Source organism: Sycon ciliatum, chromosome 4 (assembly GCF_964019385.1).
Source record: "Sycon ciliatum chromosome 4, ocSycCili1.1, whole genome shotgun sequence".
Taxonomy (NCBI): Eukaryota; Metazoa; Porifera; class Calcarea; order Leucosolenida; family Sycettidae; genus Sycon; species Sycon ciliatum.
In genome coordinates, this window is record NC_088646.1 from 23,496,856 (window position 1) to 23,509,355 (window position 12,500).

At 47.6% G+C, this 12,500-nt stretch overlaps 1 protein-coding gene across 1 annotated transcript in view; it reads left to right on the forward strand.

Annotated features, from left to right (window-relative positions):
• Positions 1 to 6: 6 nt before the first annotated feature.
• The window catches only part of LOC135815127 (maternal embryonic leucine zipper kinase-like), a 15,796-nt gene continuing 3,302 nt past the window's right edge, over positions 7 to 12,500 (forward strand). The window contains exons 1-18 of the mRNA XM_065328371.1: positions 7 to 556; positions 2,913 to 2,962; positions 3,313 to 3,348; positions 3,738 to 3,854; positions 4,189 to 4,242; positions 4,685 to 4,774; positions 5,181 to 5,207; positions 5,548 to 5,589; positions 6,203 to 6,257; positions 6,932 to 6,966; positions 7,529 to 7,627; positions 8,187 to 8,255; positions 9,037 to 9,135; positions 9,688 to 9,771; positions 10,255 to 10,654; positions 10,907 to 11,057; positions 11,459 to 11,612; positions 12,034 to 12,099. Of these exons, the coding sequence (XP_065184443.1) occupies positions 481 to 556; positions 2,913 to 2,962; positions 3,313 to 3,348; positions 3,738 to 3,854; positions 4,189 to 4,242; positions 4,685 to 4,774; positions 5,181 to 5,207; positions 5,548 to 5,589; positions 6,203 to 6,257; positions 6,932 to 6,966; positions 7,529 to 7,627; positions 8,187 to 8,255; positions 9,037 to 9,135; positions 9,688 to 9,771; positions 10,255 to 10,654; positions 10,907 to 11,057; positions 11,459 to 11,612; positions 12,034 to 12,099 (1,704 nt within the window). The 5' untranslated portion in view covers positions 7 to 480. The remainder of the gene's footprint in view (positions 557 to 2,912; positions 2,963 to 3,312; positions 3,349 to 3,737; positions 3,855 to 4,188; positions 4,243 to 4,684; positions 4,775 to 5,180; positions 5,208 to 5,547; positions 5,590 to 6,202; positions 6,258 to 6,931; positions 6,967 to 7,528; positions 7,628 to 8,186; positions 8,256 to 9,036; positions 9,136 to 9,687; positions 9,772 to 10,254; positions 10,655 to 10,906; positions 11,058 to 11,458; positions 11,613 to 12,033; positions 12,100 to 12,500) is intronic.

The window sequence follows — 12,500 nt, forward strand, 5'->3', positions numbered from 1 at the left end:
GAGTTCGTACTGGTGGCAACTGTTAGGTGTTTTGGCATGTCAGCGTGCCCGCAGCAATAGGCTGGACACCATCACGTATTTGGACCTGACAAACTTCTCATGGACTCCACGGAGCTGAGACTGAGTCTTTCAGCCTCAAATGATTTATGCAGCTTGGAGTCTGTGTAAAATCACTGTGCATGGGAAGACTGGGAGTACACAGCACCGGCGGAGAGTTCGTGTTCCGTCTGTTCCGCAGGCTCTTCCAGAGAGCTGCTTCCTTCGAGCTTTACAGTGACAAGATCAGAATCTAGCGTAGAGGTTATCTGTGGTACAACGCTGCCCGCAGCAGCGACACCCGGCCGGTCTGTCGTGAGCAAACGAGCCTGGTGGACGACGGAAATCCGGACGCAGACGCACTCGTCAAGAGTCGCTTCACACAGCATCGCTAGCTAGCATAGCAGTAGTAGTGCCAGTGGGAGGAAGACAGCCGGCATCATCATGCCTGCCGCCCAGTCCAGCTCTGCGCACGCGGCGATAAGCCAACGGTATGAGGTCAAGGAAACCATTGGTGCAGGTGAGAAGGCGTTTTCATTGTGACTACATGTACAGCCAACTGTACACTTTACTGTGTGAGCACTATCAAACGCGATTGTGCTACGGTAATTTTGTGTGGGTCACGCTGCATGGCTTTTGGCTGGGCAGGGCAAATAGAGTAAATCTGGAGTAATGTTCTTTGATTTTGAAGTACTAGTAGTTGCTTGCTTGTAGTGCTACGTATGTCCTCCTTGTTCGTTGCTGTACCGGTGGTCAAAAGACACAGAACTCAGAAGAACGTAAAAATAAGACTGGCCTCACATAATTTTGCCACAGCAGCCAACAGTCTACCATGGTCTACTGTGTGAAGCCTTTGATTTGGGTGTACATGTACCTGGCTCATGTCATGGAGAGACAGGCAGACGGATGGCTGAAGGCAAAGTTGAACCACTCGCTGACTCCGTTCCTAACTGAGTCAGTGAGTTACCTCAACAAACCAGTAATACTTGGCTCAATCTACTTGAACAGCAGTCATGACTCATGTACAACCATGCGGATGGACTTTGTGAATATGTGACTGTGTGAATTGCCGTCATGGCATGTACAATGATTGTACATAGCAGTTCACTGCAGGCTCAAGAACAGCGGAACCATGGCCTAGCTGCAGATTCAGTGTGGCATTCCACAACCGTGTCTCTGAGTACTTTCTTAAACACTCCAGACCCTAGAATGACTTTAGTTGGAGGCTGGGAGAATGACCCATATACAATTACAGCTGGAGTCTGAAAAACAAAGTCGGATTGTGGGCAACCGTTACATTGTATTATGCAATGGTTCGAAGTCACCACATGTCACACACACACACACACACACACACACACACACACACACACACACACACACACACACACACACACACACACATACACACACACACACCATTGGACCATTGGACGCCCATCGCCGGAGGCGATGATGGCGATGCTACAGCAGAAGCCATAGCAGCTTGTGCTGGGATTGCACCATTCAACAGCTTGCAAGGCTGAAGAATTGACCGCCACTATTCAGCCTGGTCTACACCACACAGCTATGAAGTGGCTTTTTCTGGCCAGTGAATCCCTACTTTTTGGTCTTTTTCATTTTTTTCACACACACATCACACCACATACTCCAGCATGCACTGGCTGTTGGTAACCACCCAGGAGAATGAAAGAAAAGTCAGGAGGAGTCTGAGAAAGAGAAGAAAGACGTGTGTGACCATAATCGTCGGGAATCGAACCCGCAACCTATCGATTGGAAATCGCTGCACATACCACTGCACCATATGGGACACACACACACACACACACACACACACACACACACACACACACACACACACACATGCACGCACAAGAAATAGCAGTTGTGCTATACTTGTGCTGCACACATGTACTGCCACAAACATTCATGCAGCATCTGCTGAAGGCTGTCCTCACAGTACACAGTAGACTCATAAGACTAGTAACTGTTACTTACATTGGTGTTGACTCTAGTTACTTCCCTAGATCACTACCAGTAGTAGTCACCCAGTGTGCTCTTTCACTACCTGTATTGGAGTGTTGTCCCCTTGATCAATTATTTGATCTGGAGGGGAGAATTAATTGTCACTTGATAGTTCCACACCTAGTACCTGGTTAATCCCCATTGGTATTGATTGAGGGGGAGTTCCCTGGGGGGGGGGGGGGGGGGGGGGGGGGGGGAATGGATACGATAATTTACTTTACTTTAATACTTACACATGTGGTGTTAGCGCAGTGAAATTGTTGATATGGATATGCCCCGCCACCTACTGCTCTTTATATTCGTGAATCTCTTGACAGTTGTACAGTTCAGTCACGTGATTGCAAACAGCACTAGTCTTTGTTATCTAGTAATTCTTCAGCGCTAGCCATAGTTGCCGATTGCAGTCATTGTAAGGAACTGCATAGATGCAAGTCAGATGATGTACTTCAAAGTACATGAGTGTATGATGCCTGTACGGTGCACATAACTACATGGTTGCATTACATGTGCATCATACAGGCATCATACAATCATGTACTTGTAACATACGCTTAAAACTTATGTTACAGGAGCCAGAGTTTTTTTTAGTTTTTTTTACAATGGTCACAGGTCACAGGCGAAAACAAAAAATGAATTATATTACTGACATACATCTTGTCTAAAACTGCTGCTGATATCAAGTTGCCTGCCGTTGCTACTGGTGAGCCCCCCCCCCCCCCCCCCAGTCTTGTCTTGCTTACATCCATGCTGGAGTAGACCCCGTGGGTCTGCATTAGAAGATCATTCTAAGAGACTTTACCCGCCAATCACCACTGCATTTTTTGTCACAATCTTTTTCTTCTCTATTGCAGGAGGCTTTGCAAAAGTCAAGGCTGGAAAGCACAAGCTAACAGGAATGCTGGTATGTGTAACTATAATGCGCCTCTGTATGTATATTCTCATTTCAAGCCTTTCACGAGCCAACTATTTAAAATAATATACCAGTGAGGTAGTGCAAATATATGCCCATTTATCTGGGGCTAGGGGGTACATAATATCAAGAGTGCATAACCCCTGGGAATTATGTACTCTTTCATCATATTGGATAGTACACAATGGACAGGTTGAGGTCTGAAGAATTCTTAGGGCCGCCCGGAGAAATGCTGTCTGTCAATCGATATTCCAACTACATGTACTTGTTTGCTCATGTATGTTTATGTATTTGTGTGTCCATGTGTATGTGTATGTGTACCTGGGACATCCACCTGTCAGGTTGCTATCAAGATCATGGACAAGGCCGGACTAGGCGTAAGGATTTTATCATGCTCTCCAGTCTGTGCCTTTTCCCTTCATGTTCCGCTTGTCAACAACCAAATATTATTAATTTAACAGGTTTGACAGTTTACACAGTAACAGGATGTACATGCCCTTGCACAATCTTCCACCACAAGGCTCAGTTCTCTAGAACAAGGTGGTCAAAGTTTGTAGAAACAGGAGAGAACAATTGATAACCAGCTGTAGTCTGCAAGCATTATGATTGACGGAAGCGGCAGATTTGGATTTGGAAAAGGACGAGCTGCATGTTCTCTTTGATTTCTTGCGTTGGTGTCAAGTATTGGTCTGGTGGGGTTGTCCCAGTGTTGGAATGTACTACAGTATCAACTGGTCAACTGTTGTGTTGCCTTGCTCTCTTGCAGGAGGACTTACCGAGGGCATTTCGGGAGATAGAGACACTGAAGTTGCTGCGTCACCAGCATATCTGTCAACTTTACGAGGTAGTGGAGACACCTGACAAGCTTTACGTGGTTATGGAGGTAAGCAACTGTAACTGTTATCTTCCAATAGTGTGCAACACCGCCTGTCTATGCTGTGGGTCCACTAGCAGATAAAAATTCACATCACGTGGTGTAGTGCTCTTGTTGTACGCGTCTGATATGCCTTTAGCCAGCAATAGATTTGTAGCTGTAGTAGCAGGAGCTTTTAGTTGTTGCAGAAACCTCTTGTTTCATTGAGCTCAACATAGCTGTAGCTGTACTCATCTCCTCTTCCTTGCTGCTGCCTTGACGTGCACAGAGACTATTAGCTGCCGACGTGTTAATGCTAATACTTGTTGTCATCGGTGTGCACGGTCTGTGTATTTGTCTACAGTATGCTCCTGGTGGCGAACTTTTTGATTACATTGTGGCAAAGGATCGGCTCAAGGTATGTTGACGTACTGGACACGTGTCACACAGGGTACTACCCTTGTAGCTGCCACCTGAACCACATGTACGCATGATAGAAGCCCGATGCATTACTTTCTTGTTTTAAAGGTCAAAAACTCTTGTTTTAGAACAAAGAAGAAATATACCCGTATCCAAGTAAACACAGGCGTGTAGCACCGCCGTTGGAGGTGGTCCGGCCGGGGGGGGGGGGGGGGGGAGGGGGTCTCCCCTGGGAAAATTGGAAATTACTTCAAATTAGGGTGCAAAATCCTGCATTCTGGGCACTTTTGGCATTCATTGTGTTACTAAAAAAAAGTGGCTGCTACGCCCCTGTAACATGAATTGCATGGCCCGAAGCTATCCAAACCAGTCTAGGAGAATGCACCAATAGTAAATGAGCTGAACGTTTTCGTTCCTTTTGTTTTACAATTTCTTTCCAGGAGCCTGAAGCTAGAAAGTTCTTTCGGCAGATATGTTCCGCTGTGGCCTATGTTCACTCAAAAGGATTTGCTCATCGCGATCTGAAGCCGGTAAGTGGGATGAGAAGAAGTGTTAACCGGTAACTGTGCGTTGAGCCTTATGGTGATGCCGGATGTTGGACCCATATGTGGTGCTATGCCCGATGTTGGACCCATGTGTGGTGCTATGGACAAAGAATGACCGTTTGGTGGCATACATTACTTGTGTTGCTATAGGCATAGGCTACAAATATCACGGTGCCTGGTCCAGTATTGCTAGTTAGTGCGTGTGTGCGTGTGCGTGTGTGTGTGTGTGTGTGTGTGTGTGTGTGTGTGTGTGTGTGTATGCATGTGTGTGTATGCATGTGTGTGTGTGTGTGCGTGTGCGTGCCTGTGTGTGCTGTTATAAGCAATATGCTGCTAAGGATAGCAAGTGATAATTGCGTGTGTTTGTGTATGTGTGCAATTGTGTTTGTAGGAGAACCTTCTACTGGATGACAAACAGGTTCGTAGAAAACTCTGTATCCAGGATGCTCACACTGTTTTTCTCAAATAAAAGGCCATGTCACGGGACGACCCATGAAGTCATGTCACGTGATAGCCATTCTGATTGCATCGTAGGAGTAGTATGCATGACACATGCACTGTGAGTGCTTTCAAAGCTGCTGCATAGAATACCCGCCTGTATGCGTACTGCACTCTTGGACATGTACAACAGACTTTACTTACTGGTGCCCATGCAGGGACATCTGGCACATGATACATGATGCACGTGCGAGTAGCCGGTTACTCGAGTAAGTTGCTCTAACTACTTCATCTCTTCCATCGTATTGGTGTGCCTGCAGAATATCAAGCTGATTGACTTCGGCCTTGTTGCCAATCCATCGGTAAGCGGGCAGTGCGGTGTAGTGCTGTGTAGCGTACGTACCGTATTCTGCCGAATAGAAGTCGACCTTTTACGACCTAAAAACGCTGCCGTCAAACCGGTAAATTGAGGTCCCAAGTATGGGGCTTCGACTTATAAACGGGGTCGCCGGCTTATAACCGGGAAAATACAGTACGTATCGGCATAACAGGTCAGGTAGCAGTCTTGACAGCTGTGAGTATCCAGTCTCTTGAGGTCATGTACATGTACATCATACTCCCTGCCCGGCTGTGGGCCATAGTGCCTGGTTGCGGCCTGTCAGTTCCTGGATTCAGTCCAGACTTGGCTGCGATGCATGGCTACATGTGCGTGTACAGGGTCTTGCAATCCGAGGGACAACCAGTTGTCCATGTAATGCGGCTTCCTCTCAGAGGGTCTCTATGGTGTGCAAACATAACGGATTCCCGGTCAAACTGGCAATGACCACTGTTTTTCCATTATCCTCACGAAGGCACGCTTATGAGCGTGGCATAGTCCTTTTCCAGACGGGTCCAACGTTTGGGCATGCAGCTAGTTTCCTAATACCAGTGCTCAGTTGCGTTTGTTCTACGCTATATGCCTGTGCCGCACTACAGTCATTAGATGATCCGCTCCAAACTTGCTGTGGATCCCCGGCGTATGCAGCTCCAGGTATGTGTAGTGCATGCATGTGGACACCACGCCGGTCTAGACTCACGAGTCGAGTCAAATCTACCTTTAGCGACCATCACATGGCGTGCAGGGATTTTTTATTACGTGGTGATATATCAGTGTGATACAGTCGTATTAGGGTGATACAGTCGTATTAGTGTGATACAATCATATTGGGGTGATACAGTCATAGTGTTTCCTGTCTACTGGTCCCTGTGGTCTTCCAATCATGTCTCAACGTGTAGAGTCGGTACCCACTGGGCTTGCAGTTTCTAAGTGGTGTATCGTTGCTGCAGGCCATACAATCTAGCACTTACATCTTCTGTCTACCAAAGCCAGTTGCAACACTTGATTGCAAGCTTGTGTTTTGGATCGAGAAATACTGTTGATGTGGCCATTGTGTGTGTGTGTGTGTGTGTGTGTGTGTGTGTGTGTGTGTATGTGTGTGTGTGTGTGTGTGTGTGTGTATGTGTGTGTGTGTGTGTGTGTGTGTGTGTGTGTGTGTATGTGTGTGTGTGTGTGTGTGTGTGTGCGTGCGTGTGTGTGTGTGTGTGTGTGTGTGTGTGTGTGTGTGTGTGCGTGTATGTGTGTGTGTGTTTGTGTTTGTGTATGTGTATGTGTGCGTGTGTGTGTTTGTGTATGTGTGTGTGTGCGTGTGTTTTCTCCTCAACCAGAGCTAATAAAGGGAAGACCTTATCTAGGGACAGAGGTACGTCCATTCACTTATAGATGTACATCTCATGCGGGTAATGCTGTGGTGCTTGGGCAGTTCTGTTCAACACTACTTTCTACAGCCTTCTTGCAAGTGTTGCAGTGATATCTTGTCACAACTCTCCTTCTCTTAGACCACCATTATAATAATTATCATCATGCTCACTTTGTTTGGCAGTAGCAATGGTATAGCGGAACTTGATGCCCTAGCCAGGAATCCGGCTTATATCGTACATGTGCATGCTGTGGAAGCTTGGCTGTGCTCAGTCGACTGTCCAGTACCAGGCGCGTAGCTCGTATATAGCCCCATATAGTCCGGTCACCACACCAGCACTGGCTGACACAGGTACTACATAGGCAAAATAGGTAAAAATGGCGACAACGGGGTGGCCGGTGTTACATGGTCACCACACCACCGATGTGTGAGCTACGTCCCTGAGTACGACTTGTGCATCTGGATGCCGGTGATGGAGTACTTTTTGGCCTGCATACTGTATTCAGGCTCTTTGTCTCACGCTGTGCAATCGGTTGCTTGTTCCTCCCGTTCTGGTCGTGTGCAGGCGGATATCTGGAGCATGGGTGTGCTGCTCTACGCCCTGCTCTGCGGCTTTCTGCCATTCGACCATGACAACACGGCCTATCTCTATCGATTAATACAGGTGAGCATGGCACCGTGTGTGCTGAAGTAGACATACCGTCTATACTCGTACTACTATACTAGTACACCCTACATGATGTAGGTAGCAGTCCTACCTACTTCCTCCGGAAAAATCATGACTTTTTATTCACATTCCAAGGAGCTGGTGTGCTGAAGAAAAATCGATGCCGTTTGAGTCTCACCCGGTGTCACCATTGCTCGATTCCTCAGAGCTCAATTCACAAGAACTGACAGATTGATTGAAAAAGTGTTTGTTTCTGGAGGAAATGGTAGTGTTGAAGTTGTGTGGATTGGCGCAAACATGAGGTGATGAAATGCCTACAAGAGCCTCAGGGTAGACTGGAAAACTCAGTTTACTACTTTAGTATACAATTACATTGTGCGTGTGTGTGCGTGCATGTGTACATGTGAGTGCACATGCATGCGCGTACAAGCATGAGTCAATCGGCCTGCCTCGTAAGTGAGAATGGCCCGGTCTTAATCAACACACGCACCAGTGCGGTGTAGTGATCAACATGCTAAAGCCTTTCTATCCATTCCAACATTCCTGTGTGCCACAGGCTGGAAAGTATGAAGTGCCAAAGTGGCTGTCGACAGCAAGTACTCAGCTAATCAGTGAACTCCTGGTGGTAAGTCTGATGTCATGATGATCATAAGTATGTATCTTCCTTACTACATGTAGTACATAATGCCCTGCTAGATGCAGGTAGTTCCCCGTGAGCACAAGTCCACGCATGTTTCTAGTACATGTACTATGATACTTTAGTGAAATATCTCCACGCGACGCAAAAAAACTGACTCACCTCATATCCGAGGTCAAACGACTAGAAAAGGATATGTAGGATGCTAAAACGTACTTATACTTCGAAGTAAATTATAATGCCAAGAGATAATGTATGTTATAACCGGGGTGCTTTGTACTGACGTTTCACCGTATTTGCCAGCTAAGTTACAAGTCCTGTACATGCTATTAAAGTTACCAGTTCTGTACATGCTTGAATTCTGGATACAATGTACTCCGATGTAATGCAGGGGTTGGAACCGGTGCGGCCAAGCCGGACCAACAATTTTATCCTGTGATTTTGAAGCAATGAAATATGGGCTATTTGGGCCCAATTTTCCTAAAATTCTCCCATGGAGCCCCCCCCCCCCTCCTCCATAGTCGCAAATGCCAATGTCTATCCGGACAAGGATGATTGTGTGAGTGGGTTGTGCAGCCACATGATGCGGCAAGTAGTGCAAGTAGTGCAAGTAGTGCAAGTAGTGCATGGTAAGAAGACTGCCGTTTGAACTAGGATAACCTGAAAGACTGCCACCGGGTGTCGAAATGCTCTCGCCGTGCATACCAGTGTATGCCATATACGTATAAGTATGATCCACTGCCACTTGTTGTGCTGCTAACACTCACAGACCAACCCGACCCGGCGGCTGACTGTGGACGTACTCATACAGCACACGTGGATGAACACCGGGACATTGAAGCCGGTCGAGTGGTCGTCGCATTATGGGGTATGTAGCCCTGTATCCTCTAGATGCATGGCTCCCGTTTGGCGTGTTGGCTATAACCGTGTGCAGAAGGAGTGGCGTGTTGCATTCTAGACAAACCTGCAGTATATCCTGAGGATTGATGCCAGCGCACACTTCATGAAGAAAAAAAGATGATTCAGTGTCTATCATTTAGGGTCTCTCCAGAATGAACACTAAATAGTTTGCCGGCACAGCAGTGCAAGGCCTCGTGTACCGGTGTGTACACTAAGTCTTGAAGATGGTGAACATGGTATGTATCAGTTGCAGTACACGGCTTTGCTACAATCATCTTGGTACCTTGGGTATAATCTAGTCTTTCCCCTGGCAGCACCAGGTACTCTTCGGTGGCCCTGGCCATGTGGCCTTGTGCGTAGAGTACCTGGGCAACAAGGCACAGTAACTGTTGTTCATTGCCGGTCCTCGGAGGCGGCACACCCTCCTGAAGTGTCCCTGTAGGTAGTGTAGTGAGTTCTCCTCATCCCTGTTCAATGTCTGCCTGTTCTCCTCGTCACTGTTCAATGTCTGCGTGTACAGGAGGAGGTGGACACGACTGTCATCCAGGAAATGGCGCGTGGCTATGGGCGCAGCGTGGATGATATCTTGGAAGATGTACAAAAGGTATGCTTAGGAGTCGTGATGCAATTGGCAAACTATACCATGCCATGTTTCGCCATGTGCATGAACTTCCCGTTCAAGTTGTCCATTGGCAGGTGTCCCCACGTACTAGTACCTAGGAGCTGTTCCGTTTTTTTTAATTTGTTTTTTTCTAGCCTGAGGAAAGTCTTTTCTAGTGATTCTATCCTCATGCAACTACTCATGACGTCATGTGTATCTACTCATGCAACTACTCATGACGTCATGTGTATCTACTTATGCAACCACTCATGACGTCATGTGTATCTACTTTGAGAAGGATATTGAAACACAGGGTATACAAGTCATGACTCATGAGAGATGATCATGACAGGCTGTGCGGAGTGTACGCACATCATTTCTCTCACCTTCAATTGCACCTACCAGTATATATTATCCAGCGCATGCTCATACTCAAACGTGTTGACCGTGTGTGTTCTTGTGTGTTCTTGTGTGGCCTGGGCGCAGTGGAGTTTCGACAGCGTCACCGCCACCTACTTCTTGCTACTTCAGATGAAGCTCAACGGCAAACAGGTGGTGATGAAGCGCGTGGCAGCAGCGCCGCTACAAGTGCAGATTCCCAAGCGACCCATGACGCCCGACCGGCCGCGCAGTCCCGCTCTCAGCCGCCTGCGCTCGGACAGCATGGACACCACGAGTATGTACTCCAGCATGGACAGCTTGCCGGGCAGTGACACCGAGGAGTTTGCTCCGTCGTCGTCCGCTCTGCCGCCGCTCACGCCGCCGACAAAGCGAGGCAATGCGCTGCACTTTCACATCACACTGCCCCCGGAAGGCAAGGCAAACGGGCCCGTCGGCAAGAACATACCCCTGTCGCCACCAACACCTGTGTCAAAGTTCCTGAGAGGTAAGACTCCGAACACGCCGCCAGTAGCAAGTGCCACGTGTAGCAGATGGTTGCTAGTTACTTTGTAAGCTGTGTGAGGTGACATAATGTAACTGGCAGTATCCCACAGGATGGAGGTTGTTATTGGTGTAGTGTTTGATGAATCCTACCAATATTGCCCCATGGCAGAGAATCGGACTTGTGATGAGGCGAGATGTGTACATGTACACGACTAACGGTATGTGCACATGCTTGCTGCTGTGTATCTCTTAGATGAAGGCATTGGCATCCGTGCACAGCGATCTCCATCCATGGACACAAGCATGTTTTCACGGACAGAACCAAACAATTCAGCAAGCTTCATGTCCGGTGGGGAAGATGTGTTTTCGAGCAAGGAGGCAGCAGAGCGGTTGATGCGAGGAAGGTGAGTATCTTCAATTAACAATTTTAAAAGGATTTGGAAGAAAACTGCAAAAAAAACATAGTCACAATGACGCGTTCATCGAACACTCCTCAATCAACCAGTCAGTATCTTTGTAGCTCGAAGCAGCTGGCGTGGGCAATAAGGCATGTGTAGTGTAGCTTTCTCAAACCAGGGACCACGGATATGTTCAACTAGCATTATTCTGCACGTGATGTGTACTGATAGCAGCACCAAACTGGCTGTACTAGTACTTCAGTACTGGCATGTAGTGGATCATTGCTCCATTGGAAATGAAGTGTTGGTAGCGAGTCTGCTTTGCTTTCTGGAAGAAAATCGCTATTCACTTGAAGTATCCTTTTTTCATGTGCATACTGTACTTTGTTCTGGTGCGTTCTGCACAGGGCTCAGTCTATTGATGCCTCTTTAGACGAGATTGGGCGGCGATCCACTGCAAAGCCGGCAAAGTCCACCGCAGCCAAGGCCACGACGTTAGCGCGAGACGCTGCACCTTCGTATGCCACGCCAACAATGTCGCGCCGAGGTACCGGTGCAAAGGTATGGACACATAATCACGGCCTACACCAAGCGACTGCGAGCTACTAACTTAGTATTGATGTTTTCTTATTCGGTAGCTGGTTATAGCTACCAGTAATGACACCGTCCCTGAAAACTCCATTCGTGCCACTGTTACGCCATACACAGCGTAATTGCAAGACCACGGGTCGGCGTTGTTGGCTTGCCTCACCACTCGAGTCACCAGCACAGAGTCCTTCTTGGAGCCCCTACTCTTCCCATTGTTGTGTTGTCCTGCTACTTCTCTCCTATCTTCTTACTAGTAGGTCGTGTCTTCAGTAAAACAAGAAAGAGTGCAAACTGTACACTATAATATACTCTAGCATCATATAAGGATGCTACTCTTGGTACTGGTGCACACTACACCCGGTGATTTGCTGTTCCTTTGGCGTCATGTGCACAGCTGTCGGACAGCTTTTCGAATCTCTTTGGCAAGCTGTCAACGAAAAAGGAGCCTCGTAAAGTGAAGGTGAGTTGAGTGCTGGGAAGCTCCTCTTGTTCGAAGGAGCAGGTGCCATGCATGACATGTCCATGCTTGCTTGCATCGGGCACAAGAATATGCAGCATGCAAGTAACATCCACTGTACTTGTAGCCCAGGCTTTCCTTCCGAGTTTGATCTCCGTTGTTAGCTGTGGCACCATCACGCTAGTAACGGTTAGATGATGATGCTACTGTAGCTGCAGCACTCACTGTAGCTGAAGCACTCACTGTAGCTGAAGCACTCACTGTAGCTGAAGCACTCACTGTAGCTGAAGCACTCACTGTAGCTGCAGCACTCACTGTAGCTGCAGCACTCACTGTAGCTGAAGCACTCACTGTAGCTGAAGCACTCACTGTAGCTGAAGCACTCACATTACGGCTTGTTATCA